This window comes from Chanodichthys erythropterus, chromosome 2, assembly GCF_024489055.1.
Source record: "Chanodichthys erythropterus isolate Z2021 chromosome 2, ASM2448905v1, whole genome shotgun sequence".
NCBI lineage: Eukaryota > Metazoa > Chordata > Actinopteri > Cypriniformes > Xenocyprididae > Chanodichthys > Chanodichthys erythropterus.
This window is the reverse complement of record NC_090222.1, coordinates 16537329-16553033: the sequence shown is the minus strand read 5'-3', so window position 1 is coordinate 16553033 and position 15705 is coordinate 16537329. Positions and strand designations below refer to the sequence as shown.

The 15705-nt window shown below is 37.0% G+C and overlaps 1 protein-coding gene across 4 annotated transcripts in view; it reads right to left on the bottom strand.

The window, feature by feature from the left end:
- Positions 1-859: 859 nt before the first annotated feature.
- ankib1b (ankyrin repeat and IBR domain containing 1b) overlaps positions 860-15705 on the bottom strand; it is a 33780-nt gene continuing 18934 nt past the window's right edge. For 2 of the 4 annotated variants that reach the window (XM_067402551.1, XM_067402559.1), the window contains exons 9-20: positions 14809-14975; positions 14190-14278; positions 13935-14065; positions 12733-12867; positions 12441-12527; positions 11321-11387; positions 10933-11081; positions 10666-10844; positions 9106-9157; positions 6894-7005; positions 4510-4553; positions 860-4408 (exon numbers count right to left, since the gene is read on the bottom strand). In XM_067402551.1, coding sequence (XP_067258652.1) covers positions 3620-4408; positions 4510-4553; positions 6894-7005; positions 9106-9157; positions 10666-10844; positions 10933-11081; positions 11321-11387; positions 12441-12527; positions 12733-12867; positions 13935-14065; positions 14190-14278; positions 14809-14975 — 2001 coding nt within the window. In that variant the 3' untranslated portion in view covers positions 860-3619. The remainder of the gene's footprint in view (positions 4409-4509; positions 4554-6893; positions 7006-9105; positions 9158-10665; positions 10845-10932; positions 11082-11320; positions 11388-12440; positions 12528-12732; positions 12868-13934; positions 14066-14189; positions 14279-14808; positions 14976-15705) is intronic. The other 2 variants (XR_010896574.1, XM_067402567.1) reach the window with 2 other exon arrangements.

The following is a 15705-nucleotide window of genomic DNA, read 5'->3' as shown; positions in this document are numbered from 1 at the left end:
ATGCCTTTCATAATGTTGGGAACATGGGCTGGCATATGCAAATATTGGGGGCGTACATATTAATGATCACGACTGTTAAGTAACAGTCTGTGTTATGTTGAGATTCGCCTGTTCTTCAGAGGTCTTTTAAACAAATGAGATTTATATAAGAAGGAGGAAACAATGGAGTTTGAGACTAACTGTATGTCTTTTCCATGTACTGAACTCTTGTTATTCAACTATGCAGAGTTAAATTCAATTTTTTAATCTAGGGTGCCTTTGACGCACTTGAGAGAGAGAGAGAGAGAGAGAGAGAGAGAGAGAGAGAGAGAGAGAGAGAGAGAGAGAGAGAGAGAGAGAGAGAGAGAGAGAGAGAGAGAGAGAGAGAGAGAGAGAGAATAAGCAGCATATGTGAATTAGTCTACCTGAGTCTGTGCGTCTCTAACGGCAGCAGTGTCTGTCAGTTTGTCTACTTCGAGAACCGCAGTTATTACCCCGCTGGTGAGTCATGTATCTTTTAAGTTGCTAAACTATTTTACTGATTGTCAGAGCAGCGCTGACAAAACTTTTCTGTGTGAGTGTGTGTCCGTACTAAACAGTACGTGTGTGTAAGTTTGAAAGAGAGAGAGAGCGTGAGAGAGTGTGCTTTCAGGACACAATAAAATGTATTTTGTGGCAAAAACCATGACAATAATTTGCCGTTTTCATCCTAAATTTTATTTTATTTATTTGAAATTAAAATATAGATCACAAATATTAAGTAAATTTTATTATTAAATACAAAAAAAAAATCTAATCTGAAGGCAAGTCTGAGGTTAATAATAATAATAATCAGGTAATAATAACAGTAGTTCATTTTTTCTCTGCATGTTGATTTTGCACCTGGGCTTTCACTGTAGGTTATGTTCAAAGAATACTACCACTTTTACAATTGAACTTGTCTTAGCAACTTTATTAAGATTCACACTCAAATCGGTCCAATTCATTGGCCAAACATCACACATTTGTATTTTCCATATAAACTGGGAATGTATCAAGTAAAGATTATGAAAGTGCAAATACCATTTCAAGGATTAGATGTTTAACAATATAAAATCTGTAATGGGTTACAAAATGTGCTTTACTTGCCCCACAAATAATAGCCACCCCCCTCCCCCAAACAATAGCCTTGACACTTGAAAGGTCTTTTGTCAAGAAAACATGATCTATTTTTATTATAATTACTTAATGCACAGCATACTGTCACATACAGAACAACTTTTGTCATTCACTTTTTTTGTCATGTTTGGGCAGAGGTTCAAAATCTACCATATGCTTCATTTGAACAGACATCAGCTCCACCTCCACCTTTGGCGACATACATTAGTCCGAAAAAAATACTGCGATTTAGTGAGTTTAACTGATTCTGATCACACATACATACTGTACATACAGAAAAAAAAAATCATGTTTGCACTCCTCCAAATGAATGGAATGATTCCAAAACACTTTGCGAACAGGTTTGCCTTCATTTTCACTTTGTAAAGTTTTATGCAATGCAATACTGCATTAGGACATAAGGTCAGATTCAACATACTTATGACATTAAGCCCACAATAAAGCATCAGGCGCCTGCTCGATCAAACCCACAGCTAAAACCGCCAATATAACGGCAAACCTATGAGCTAAAATGGGTTATTCCAAGGCTGAAATGTGAGCTAATTTTGTGCAATTTTTCTGAAGTGCTTAAAACTCAGTGCTGTTGTAATTTAGCTGAAATGATAGTTTCATCTGTTGATAAGTTGGCCAGGTGAAAAAAAAAAAACATTGTTAATTTATTTGAATGGCTTTTAACAATTATCTCAGCATTCACATTTTAAGTAATAAGCAGATATTGAAAAGTGGCACTGTGTTATTACAGTTTGATATATACACAACAAATGAGCGCATATATATATATATATATATATATATATATATGCGCTCATTTGTTTTTGCTTTTTTTTTTTTTCATTATCAAATTTATCTTCATTTTTAAGGACATTCAGTTTCAAATAAATAGAAAATCATTTCCATAATTTATTGTAGAGAAATACCACAGTTGAATTAATTGTAAAAAAAAAAAAAAAAAAAAAATCGTAATTGTGGGTAAGCTCCACCTTGTGTAGAAATGTACTGTAAATATACTGCCGCTCATTTGTTTTTGCTTTATTTTCGTTGTTATCAACTTTATCTTCATTCATTTTAAGGACATTCAATTTCAAATAAATAGAAAATCATTTCCATAATTTATTGTAGAGAAATACCAGTTAAATTAATCGAAAAAAAAAAAAATCGTAATTGTGGGTAAGCTCCACCGTGTGTAGAAATGTACTGTAAATCTGCAGCTAAAACAGCTTCTGGCCACCACATTGAGACGCGTCTGCCTCTACCGAAAGATCCATAGACGAGACCTTAGATATTCTGACGAGAAAACATGGTTTTGAAAAGTGGTGCATCTTGAAAAAACAAAAATAAAATAAACATATTCATAATTTTCTATCAGAGATGCACCTGGACCACATCTATGGATTTTTATCTGACATTTTAAATCTGAGAATTTGATTTTTACACATTGTTTCCATGTGGATATCACATCTTAACACACGTTTAGTATGTCATTAAATAGAGATGGATATAATCCACAAATTTGTTAATTCATTCTTTCGCTTTTTTGTTTTTAAATAATTGCTTTAAAAACACCCTGGGGGAAGGGGCCAGAGGCATGCGAAAGGAACCCAACATATATAAAAATGTCTTTTAGAAAACATTGAGCTCAGTTTGCTTAATCGCCACCTGAAAGTACAAGTAGAATGTGTATTGGAACTTCCCACACTCTGGGCTCTGAGCGCAAGAGAGCGGCTATAAATAAAGAGAAGTTTCACAGAAAAGGCACTGTGATAAGTTGCAAAGAGAAAACGTTTTCTAGAGCCGGTGCGGCAGTCCTGAACCGAGTACTTTCCGTTCTAATTAACCAATGACGGATTACAGCGATTACGTTTGGTCGAAAAAGAAGTGTTGACTGCAACTAGAATTACTGTTCTTTTAGTTTCTGTGATAATCAGCCTCACAACTCTTGTGAGTGTGACGCTGATGTGTACTTCTCTGATACTACAGGTCTAGTTTAAAGGAAGGATAGTGTACTCAACAGGGCGACTAGGCCCTCAGCAGCAGGCACGATCAGCACACCGTCCACACGGCGTGTACAAGCCAGTGTTTTTGGCACCTACAGTATCTTTTATATCCTTTTTAATCAGAAGAACAGGAACTCGCACCGAATACCATCCTGTTCTATACAGTAGATTTTTCTGGCTACCTCACTTCCCACATCGTCTTCATATCTCTTTCTGGTTCAGTTGCTGACTCTTTTAAAAGTGTTTAACACTCCAGGATCGAAAGAGTTTTTAGTGAGCAAAGAACACATGCCTCGTAAGCCCAAAGGCCTAAAACACACGAGTACTGAATGAGTACTCAAAAACGACCTCTTTACATATCTCGGTTTCAATTTCTACATATCTGACAATACAAAGCTTCTCGTCAGGATTAATCTTGTTCCTCGGGTTTGGAATCCGGCAGCTACTTCATCAGATAAGTGGCTTAACTAGTGGGTGAAGTCAGTCTTTCATACGAGGTGTACTTGACCCTCCCATTCAGAGGAGCTACTGCTAGGCTGGTCGGGGTCGGAGTCACATTTTGGGGTATCGGAGTGACACGGGTTTGAACCGCTCGGAGTTTCGCCCAGCTCAATGGATGAAGGAGGTACCAGACACATATCAAGACCTACTAGGTCCAGCTGTGTCGGCCTGACAGGCTCACGCTCTCCCGCGACGATACCGGAGTCAAACTCGTGCTCCGCCTCTCTATCGCCCCCTGTTGTCCACTGTGGAATGGCGCATTCAGTCTGCTCTGACATCATCCTTGCCGACTGAGCGGCGAATTCCTGGTGAGTGGCACCGGCTGAAGGAACCAAACTGATATTCTGCGGATTCATGTCGTGAAACCAAGCCATGATGTTGCCTAGAAGGTTGGCGTTGTCTGAACCGAAATCAGAGGTTTCCATACGTCCCGAAGGAGCTTGGAAGGGATCCTCTGCAGACTCACGGGAAGGATTGTTGAGATTGTCGAAACGTAGAGGGACATTCTGGCCACTGATATTACCCAGCTTCTTTAGGCTGTCACCCACCTCTAGGAGCTCAGAGCTGCTCAGGGCAGCACGGGGCACATCTATCCCGCACAGCACCGGGTCCAGCCGTGTGGGCAGGGATGTTCCGATGGCCCCCAGAGATGCTTCATTAGCAAGGATTTCTTGAGCATCTACACCAGCAATGCCTGCAGTCATCCCAGACTCCTGCAGGGACAGCTGGATGGCCAAGAGGATATTCGGATCATCCTCATCCAGGGAACTGTGAGGCTGTAGGGTAAAACATCAGAAGTTACTGTCAGCTGAGGATTCTCAGATAAACATCTGTGACATTCTACCACAGAACCTCTGTTAAAATGATCTCAACTCACCATGGGTAGACCCTGTCTCTGACCACCACCAATTTCTTGTGTGTCTGTAATACAAGACAAACACAAAATCATTTGTTTAGTTAGTTGGCTAGTGCAGTTCTACTTTTTCTTCATTTTGCATACCAAGGAATAACTCTAAGGACACCCACTCACTGTGAAATCATTGATATTAAGGGGGGGTGGTGAGAAAAATGCTGGGATGGTGTTATTTGCTATTACAACAGAGATACAACATATTTCCTTTGATAATGGCCATAAATTATAAATCGGCAGTGTGACCTTGAGTATAAGGTTATAATCTACAGTGGGATTTTGTGCAGTTGAGCTCCAGTCTTCATCTGTCTATTCAGAAATATATTACAAATTATTGATGTTAGGAACAAAGTCAGTACTGAAATTTTAAAAATTTGACGACAAAGAAGCGGCAAAGGTTTCTATTTACAATGTGTTTTTGAAGGATCATTGTAGCCAATCACAGCCAAGCTGTTGAGGGCATGAACTCAATGGCCAATCAGAGGTGTTTAAAGCTGCAGTCAGCAATTTTGGGCCCTCTAGCAGTTAATAAACAGAACTGCACACGTCTCGCGGAAGAACATTCTAGCCGGAGCTACTTTTCTCTGTGTATGTCTATGGCGAGTCACGCAGTTACTGTGATACTCTGCGGCGGGTCCTACCAGTCCGGTCTGAAATAGTCAGAATATAAACACTTATTATAAGTGTACCATAATGATTCAGGGTAAGACAAAAACACGGTTTGGAAAATGGATTCATGTTGTACATTCTCATTATATAATTTTTGTACATTTTGAACACAAAAAAAGTTACGGACATCAGCTTTAAGTTAGTCAGAATGCACTTAACATTGCTTTAGAGTTCAGAATCACCACACACTTAAGAGTTCTACATGCTTGTGAATCCTTTCATTATTACCAACAAAGTGTAAACAATGTAAATAAGAGATTCATTGTGCAGTGTAGACATGTTTTTTGATTACAGCGGGAGTTTTCGGAAGAGCGTAGATCTAAGTTAGCAGGCTCTGAACGTAGCCTAAGTGATTGACAACTTCTTTGCTCGCTTACTGTTTATAACCTATAAACAATTGGAATAAAAGTTTTGTTTTCATGCTGCTCAGTACACTGCAAAGTCTCTGGATATACAATGGTATTTAAATGTGTAGCTGAATCTAAAACTGCAATGACTGACAGTGACATAACTATAGCAACAGACGGGACAAAACAATCTGATACTATGTGAAAATAGATGTGCATTAGGTCTTACGAGTGTAAATGCAAACTAATAGACCTGCCACTTGTTCTATGTAATGTGTGTGTTTCTTTGTCCATTTTTTGACAAATTTTTCACTTGATCTTTTTATAAACATTGTTTCCTTATAAACATTTGAAGGCTACATGTTGTTTAAATGTATTATTTACTTATTATTATTATCATCATCATAAATAAACTCATTTAAATTAATATTTTTATTTTCAAATAGTTAAATAAGATAGTTTCAACCGTTTTTGCTCTGGTACCAAAACTGGTATTGAGAACTGCAAAATTGTACTGGTATTAGTACTGCTTACTGGAATTTTTGGTACCGTGACAACCCTAATTGACAATCAAATATTTCAAATATTAAATAAATGCTCTGAAAGACAGCGGTGGTGCATTGCAAGTGCACAGGACCAAGGACTAATTGTAGTCCGATTATAGTGTATACATGATGGATGAAGCTGAGCTACATTATCTAGGTCTGTTAGTCCAAATTTTTTAATGAAATCAAAACTTTTAAAGTGCATATGTAACATACTTTATTTGAACTATTCTTTGCAAAAAAAAGTGTGCTTAATTGTATTGAATGTGCACTTGAAAGTGTACTTCAAAATCTTAAAAGTATATTTTTACAAAACTGCAGCTGATATTATAATTTTAATAATATTAAAGACCACTTAAGTGTACTTAATTCATTTCAACACACTTAAGTACACTCTTAAAAAGAAAGTGTACTTGTTTTTCTCAAGGGATTACAAACCCTATACATGATGTGAATCACATCCAAATGATCATTAAATCAACACAGAATGGAGCACAAACTTTGGATACAAACTGCTTAAACAATTTGGATTCAGTCAGATTTACTGTATAGAAACTGTTGTATAGGCCTGACAGATTCAATCCATGAATTTATCCTGTTTAAAAGAAGCCTATATTGCAAAATAAAGTGATAAATAGATTTACCGTGCATTTTTTGCTGAGCTTAGTGTGCAAAGAACTGCAAAAAATCTTGAAACTGAACTTGCAGCTGCTTGAACTATGGAGCACCAAGTGCATACACGTGGGAACAAATATGGGCTCTAAAATGAGAATGTGTTCACAAAACGCACCTAAAGTGCTGTGGTTTGGGTCATCAGGGTCGGGTGTGTTGCTGCGCAGGCTGGCCATGTCTCCTCTCCTGCGTTGCCTGTGTCTGCGCCTGTACTGGAATTCGGCATACTCCTACAACACAAAACCACACACAAACCCATTTCAAAGCTGCTTCAAGAGGTATACCAGCATTCCCACTGGACCCTGTGAATAAAAGTCAGACTCTCAGAAGAACACTACACCTCTCTACGGGAATTCTGTTGTGTGGCATCATCAATGTTCAGGGCTTTTGGCACTATCATTTCAGAATAACAGTTAGACATTTTGAAGAAATAAAAAAGCCTTTCATAGGAATGGTTCAACCCAAAAAAATGTAATCCTGTCATTATTACTAACCATTTTGTTTAAAACCTGTGAGGATCATTTTTAATATAATATAATATAATATAATATAATATAATATAATATAATATAATATAATATAATATAATATAATATAATATAATATAATATAATATAATATAATATAATATAATATAATATAATATAATATAATATAATATAATATAATATAATATAATATAATATAATATAATATAATATAATATAGGCCAAAAAAAAAGTTTCTGTTTGGATTTTAATAGGCAAATACTTAATCTATGAATGGATCATTATTACAGTGATTATTATTTTTCTAGCATGTTATATGTTTGGCAACGGTTCTTTTAACCCTTAAAGATGGAGTGTGTAGCTTTTCATTTCTTAAACAACCATGTATTAAGATGTATCATGGCCATATTCCAGGCAAATACTTAATCCATTCATAGATTAAGTATTTGCCTATTAAAATCCAAACAGCAATTTTTTTTTTTTTGACCAGACAGTGTATAACATAATCATAAGGACTACTTTTATTATATTTTTATGGTGTTTTGTGTCCTTGAAAGCTCCAGTCTCATTCATTTTAACTGAATGGAAAAGTGTGACCAGCATTAATAAAGGTTTTTCCTCTTGTATTCTATGAAAATAATGAGACAAACAAGTTTGGACTGACATGAGGGAGAGTAAATAATTCCAGAATTTTCATTTTTTGGAGAACTAATCCATTAAGCTCCTCAAATCATGTACATATCCAAACAGTCTGACACGCCGTATGAAATTTACTACAAAACCAACAAGACATGGCATTTCAGTGTATGTTAGTATAATCTATTTGGGATTTAATCACCAATCATAACTGATCTATAATGCACTTCTTCCAAATTTATTTTCACCATAGTTCGACAAATCTAAACCAAACTGAAGCTGAATGCAAGAAGCATGCAACAACGGTAGCAAACTCAAAACAAACAAACAAACAAACGAACAAACAAAAAAAAACATTCCTGAGAGGTAACGCTCAAGCATCAATAATACAAAAGTTGAATAAAGTGCATCACTATCATTCGTCTTTCTACAAGCCATAAATCCAGAGCAAAATGAAACTGCACCAAAGCCTGCATACATGATTTTAAAAGAAGAGCAGCAACCAGGAATACAGACTGAAGTGGTGACCTGGTTCACCTTGGAATGTCTGCAAAAACGCATAATTCATGACCTTTCATGGCATAGTCAAAGCAAAAAGCAGGAAACTGCCTTTTGAAGTTACAAGACCAAGGCATCTTTTAGAAGACCATGTCAGGATATATGAATAGAAAAGAAAAAGATTTTGGTTTCCAGATGATGTTAAAACAGCATCGGAATTCTTAATCTGAAGTGCACAGCAATCGTCTGAAAAATATAAACAGCGGCAATAGAGTATGAACAGAAAAAAGAAAACATGCGACCAAATAAAAGTTGACAATGACATAAGTGATGGGGTGTTCATGACAGGTGCCATTCCACTGTTCGTTTAGCCGTTCCTGAGATGGGGTCTAATGAGGATTCTTTAATACCTGCGGATGGCTTCCTGTATATTGACAGTGCTCTCTCGGATCAATTCCCCCGAGAAAGGCATGATTCCTCTGGATCTTTAGATCAGAACAAAATAGCGGTACACTGTTTAACTGCACATTACTTACACATTCACAACTGCAGCAACAGGACTACATCTTGTTCTATAGGCTGGTAAGCACTTTGGCAAAACTTCAGGCACCCCACACCAAATAAGTTGGCCGCAAATATACATTTAACAAAGACACACTTTCACAAACTATGACCAAAGTCTCAAAACAAGCAAACCAAAACCGTTACCTCAGGAGAGGCGAAACCCAAGTACTCCCAGTCCCATGTTCCACCAGCAAAACTGTAAACGCAAACAAAAAAAGAATTAAGTTCCATTACATTTTTAGGCTGCAGGTGCTGTTGTGTTACAAAAGGAAAAGCAGCTCATAGGAAATACAATACTAGTGCTGAAATACAATACATAATCAAAATTGACCCCATTTTCTTTCATTTCACAGAATTGTGTTTGCTATGTCTTTTAAAAATCTAGTTTAAAACACACACGGTAAGTTCTTAGAAATGTACACTGTTTTTATGTTGGTTTCATATGGTTTTTAAAAACTTATTTCATTTTCAAATTTGAAAGTTTTTAAAGTTTAAATTTAAAGACTCCACAAATGTGGTATGTACGGAAGAGGATTAGGGCCAAGCAATAATAAAAAAATAAAAACATCTCAAGATTAAAGTTGTTAAATTTCGAGAAAAAAGTCGTTAAATTATAAGAACAAATTCGTAATTTAACAATTTTTTTTCTCGTAATTTAACGACTTTTTTCTCATAATTTACTTTATTCAACATTTTATCTTGACTTTTCTCAAAATTTAACAATATTTTTCTCATAATTTAACAAATTTGTTCTCGTAATTTAACGATTTTTTTCTCATAATTTAATGACTTTATTCTCAACATTTTATCTAGATTTTTTTCCTCGTAATTTAACGAGTTTATTCTCAACATTTTATATCGACTTTTTTCTCATAGTTTAAATACTTTATTCTCAACATTTTATCTTGACTTTTCTCAAAATTTAACAACATTTTTCTCATAATTTAACGAATTTGTTCTCGTAATTTAACGATTTTTTTTCTTGTAATTTAATGACTTTATTCTCAACATTTTATCTCGACTTTTTTCTCGAAATTTAACAACTTTAATCTCGAGATGGTTTTATTTTTTTATTATCACTTAGCCCTAATCCTTTTCCATAGGTACAGTATGACCAACAAATCTACATCTTTATTATTTAAAAAAAAAAATTATCAAATATATTTTTCAAGGTTCCCGTTTTGGTTTTGTCCTCTAAGCTGGTTGCATCATATGGCATTAATTTGGTGGACAAAAGATTTTTAAATACTTTTTTTACAATATTACAATATTTTTTACAAAACTGCCTCAACTTGAGCTAAAAAAAAAAAAAAATGCTAAAAAAAAAAACATGTAAATCATAGAAGAGGTGTATTTAAGTAATTGTATGTGTTTTTTTAAGTGTTTTTAAAATAAATTAATAATAGACCTGGACAAAAAATTAGCAACATATCATTGACTCATTGACTATGAAGTATTAGCTTTTTTGAAACGACTTGCCTTTTTAATCTGACATCACCTAGGCCATACATATATATATATATATATATATATATATATATATATGTGTGGCACAAATAGGATGTTAACCAATAGCCAAAAAGCTATTTAGTCATTGTAGGCAATGCAGCCTAATCAGCCTATTTAAAATCTTGCCATTCTTGGTAGCAAATGCAGTTATGTTAACTATTTAAAGAAGCTTGTCATTGGGGAAGAGGATCTTACCTGCGTCGAGGGGCTTCAGGTGAATCGTTGGGGGCCACACCTCTTGCCACAGATGCCAGAAACTCCTGCCTCTTTTGCTGCACCAGGCAGGCGGCGCGGATTATCTTATGACGAGGTGTGCGGAGGTAAGGCCGGTTGACTTTCTGTGCAAGATCTTCAGTCACCATTTCCAAGTCAGTCTAATAAGAAAAATAAGAGTACTGCGTTGTCACGAACTCAGAACGCACATGTTAAGCATGTCATAAGATCAGCATCTGTGTTACTGACCTGCATAAGTTCAAATATTTCCTTCTTTGTGCTTTTGGGCTCCAGAAAGAACCCGTAAGGGTAAGAGCACTTGAGAATACGACGAGTTTTAAGTAGTTCGTGCACTGCATCTTCAATGAAAGTAGTGTCTGGAGGGCCACCTTCTCCTGCAACAACACAGTAATACAATACAGGAGTTAAAATATAATTTACAACACCACGTATTAAACTTGAACTGCAGCTAAATGTAGAGGGAATCACTGTCAGAATGAAGAAATAAGTTATATTCTCTACACAGTACTTCCAGTCTGTAAATTTTAACAAAGGTAAAGGACACAAGGTTGACCATGCATTAACATGGCTTGGAAATAATTTATTAACATTATACAAGTGTGGTTTTGCATCTTACTTCCACTCAGAGCTTTGCTCAGTTGTTCCATCTTGTCTTTGGCCGTCTTAAGCAGGCGTTCTTCAAGCTGTAGGACAGGGTAATATAGATTAATATAAGATACATTGTTTTAAAGACCATTTGCCTCTCAAGTCACATCTAATGTCAGTTCACGGACTGCCAAAATTCTGCTCATTGACCATATGATGCATATTCCACACAAAACCACAAAGAACTATCATGATCTGGCAAGCTCTAATCTGATTGGCCGGCTTTATGCAATATTTGTGAGTAAGGATACATAGGATATTTAACCGGTCACCAAAAAGTCATGATTAAAAGGTACTGCTTTAATAAAACTAGTGTTGAGAAAAGCAGCAAATCCACCGCAGGAACTTTCCCCAGGAACTAGGGTCTTTGGGGTGGTACTCTGTGTGTTTCAAACGCAGGAACAAGGGTCTAAATGAAGTTTCGGGTAAAAAATTTCCCCACAGAAAGTCCCTGCTCACGAGGTAGTACTTTTTCAAAAGTTCCAGGGACTTTCAGGGGTGGGACTTGGGCGCTGAACATGCTGATTGGTTGAGTTCACGCAGCATTTTGATTGGTTGACTCCACACAGCATTTTATTTCAACCACCATTTTGTCTGTTACGGTGTGTCCAGTAAGAGTTGTCTGCTATTCGAATCAACAATGGAGTTATACGACCGATGGACCGACGACAAGGTTCAGGCTTTATAAAGCTTATATGTGGAGGAAGAAATCCAGAGGGGACTGGAAAGTTGCGAGCAGTCCTACGTCACCGGACTTAATCTTCACTGTACTTTAGACCGCGATGGAAATGCAGACAGCAACAGGTCTGGGGGGGGTTCCTAGGAAAAAAGATCCTGGGACAAATTGTTCTGGGTAATTTTGGTGGAAAAGTGGCTTAAGTTTCACACCAGTCTATTATTATGGTATTATTTTTTTTTGATAAACAATGTGTAAAAACAAAAACTGTGGTTATTCACTTAACATGCCATTCATATGGTCTCTTCCAGTCAAGGTGGTACTTGGCCAGACTAAGCTGCATTGTGAACAAGACCGAATTACGTTTAGTCGAAGATCGTATGTAAAAATCAGGCTGATCTTTGTAGACTTTTACCTGGTAGCTGTGCTCGTGGTTCTTAAAGCGTGTGTAATAGTGCATGAAGCGATCTAATTCCTGGAAGTTCTTGTGTTTCTTCTCTGCCTGCAAAAAATATATATACACATATTTAGGTGTGTGTTAAAGGGCAGGCATACACATTGGAGAGATCTTTATCTTTCTTCAGTATTAAAAGATCCATTATAAATATTTTAATGTTTAATAAATGTACACCTTTACATCTGTGTGGTGCTTTAAATGTATAGAACTAATTCATAAAACATGAGCACCACGAGTAAACAATGCGTACCTCAACAGTCATCTCTTTAGACTGCTCCTCCACCTGCTGAATGACCTCATAGCGTGTGCAACGGTAGTATCCTCCAGTAGAGGAACTGTGTTTTTTCCATTCTTCCAGACAGATCCAGCAGAAATCATACTTGCACTGTACAGACACACAAACAGTCACACAAACATTCTTTACTAATAACACCTATGCTAAAACAAACCATTAAGTCTACTTTTATTACGTCACCAGCAAATGCATTTATCAGTCTAGCAGGAGGCACACTGGGAGTTGTGGGATTCTGACAGCAGGGATTATGTGTGTTGCTAGGAAACTATCTCTCTCACTTTTTATTTTTGGAGTGCTAGTATTTCCAAGTCTTTCTCTGTTTAGTAACCTTGTTGCAGGATGATCGAGAATGGATTTACAGTAAAGCATTACATCCTAAGGCATACATACGCATTTCTTATTCTTTAATCAAAGGAATTTATCAAGATTTCCTCATCGATTATTCTTAAAATGATTTAACGTCAACCCGGGGTTGCAGAGGCAGAACTTGTAGATCCAATTCTTAATCTTTACAATAACATTCAATTATGATATAATATGATAGACCATAATGATAAGGGGCAAAGCTTACATTCAGTGGTTTCAAACAATCCTTATAGACCCTTCCCAATTTTTTTTTTCAATTCCAGTTTTTCATCCAAAGTTCCCCTTTTTTGGTCTTAATTTACACTTTTCTTGGCTCACAGCCATGTCTGCAGGATTCTCATCTGGTTTACTTCCTCCAGGAAGATAATATTTCATCTCTACTGAGAAACATAACACCCCAGTCAAGGTGTCCCCCAAGGTTCTATTCTTGGCCCTCTCCTTTTCATAAATCTAGAAACTTTCTATCTGTCAAATCACCAGCCATAATGGCTGATGAGATTTATTTCACCACCTGCTCTGATACACACCCTCGCACTAATTTTGGTCTGTGGCACGTTTAAGTTTCTTAAATAAAAAAGCAGAATTAAAACTAAGTGGGCCATATTGATTTAAGCTTTTGACAATCCCTTTCAAACTTCCTTGGTATCATGTTTGACCCCTTGTTCACTACCAAAGTTCACACCAACTCTCTTGTCAAGCCTGCACTCTACACCTCTGAAAAACTCCATGCCTCCGCCCCATACTTAACCTGGTATATAAATAAATCCTATTATTATTTTTACACAAATAACCTTGGCACACTGCATGTGGTTACAGCCCTCATTCTTCTGAATGGGAGATTTGCAGTTGGCACAAGATTTGGAGTTGGTGAGTAACCACAGGCAGTTGGCAGCATCTTCATACGCCTCACTTACACCTGCCACTGAAATGGAAAAAGACAGAAATAAAGATCCTTGAAGTCCAAAACCATTTCTGGACAGGTAAGAACAACACTTCAGAAAATTATTTAAGTGGCTACTGCAAAGTATGCAGGAAAACATGCTCACGCTCTTCTGGTTTCATGTCAGAGACTTTCTGAAGCCACATCTTCCAAGTTTGGCAGTCACATGGTTCATGGGCCTCTCCTTGGCACTCCCTGTGAGGAGAAACACCAGCATGATGTCAGGCCCAAGTATGAGGGAAATTCCATTTCAAGTGAATATCTTATTTCTGTTCTTTGCATTTGATTTGTTGGTGAAATGGCTTTTTAGGGATAAAATATGACAGCTTCGGCCTAGGGAATGCCCTTCCATAGATTCAATCCATATTCACTCAGACAGATGAAATGTTTGTGTATGAAAAATGAAGAGGGGTGTTTTGACTCAAATATAATGCTCAGATCTGGCACAGGCAGTGATGAGATACTGTATGAACCCCCTATGTGGGTGTGTGTATGTGTGTATGTGTTTGTGTGTAGGGGACATAAGGACCAGAGCTGTGGGGAAGAGAAACTCAGCCAGCTGCATCGGCTGAGACGACTATGAGCAGAACATACATACAAACACACATTCTTGAATATGAGCCCTATAAATCATGTTCAAGTGAACTGGAGTTTTTGTTTAGAATCATAAATTCTCTCTTCTGGTTCTATGGCTTGAGAGATTTGTATCAATGACTGGCACTGACCAGCAGAAGAGATGGCCTTTTCCACAGTCCACCGCAGGGGCCTGGAGGCGAGGAAAACTGAGCGGGTCAGAGGTACTGCCACCTGGTCCCTGCCCGGCCAATCGCACCGCTCTATCACAGCCAGCCCGCGGGCACCACCGGATGGCAGGATTATTCTCCACAAATGCCTGAGAGAGAAGAAGAAAAACAGTAAAAAGAAGAGTCGGGGAAGAACAGAGGAGAAAGCAAGTAAGGGAGGGATTTAAAACATAAAACAATTCCTTATATCTGTAATTCTCTGATTCCGATTGGTCAAATAAAGCATTGAGCAGTCAAATATTTCTTGTAAGAGTAATTAGTATGTATGTATGTATGTATGTATGTATGTATGTATGTATGTATGTATGTATGTATGTATGTATGTATGTATGTATGTATGTATGTATGTATGTATGTATGTATGTATGTATGTATGTATGTATGTATGTATGTATGTATGTATGTGTATATATGGGGTGTAACGGTACATGTATTCATCTCGAACTGTCTCGATATGGACGCCACGGTTTCGTGCATACAGTCAGATGATGAATACTGTCAGTCTCAGGCAATCCACACTTCAATCCAGAAGGTGGTGCGTGCGGTAATGCAACGCTGTTTGCTAACCGACACAACGGGAAGAAGAACAGATGATCTATGCATAAATATGTTTACGTGTAATCTCTCAACCAGTGTTTCAACCGTGGAAAGATATCAATAAAACAGCTCAAGAATAAGATCTCATGTAGCATTACATTTACCTCAGGCAAGTCATTTAGTGTCCACAGCATGTTAGTTCACTAGAGAAATTAACTCTAGAGGGGAGCATTTCACTAAATATATGCACTATATTAGCTTATATTCATTACATTTATGTAT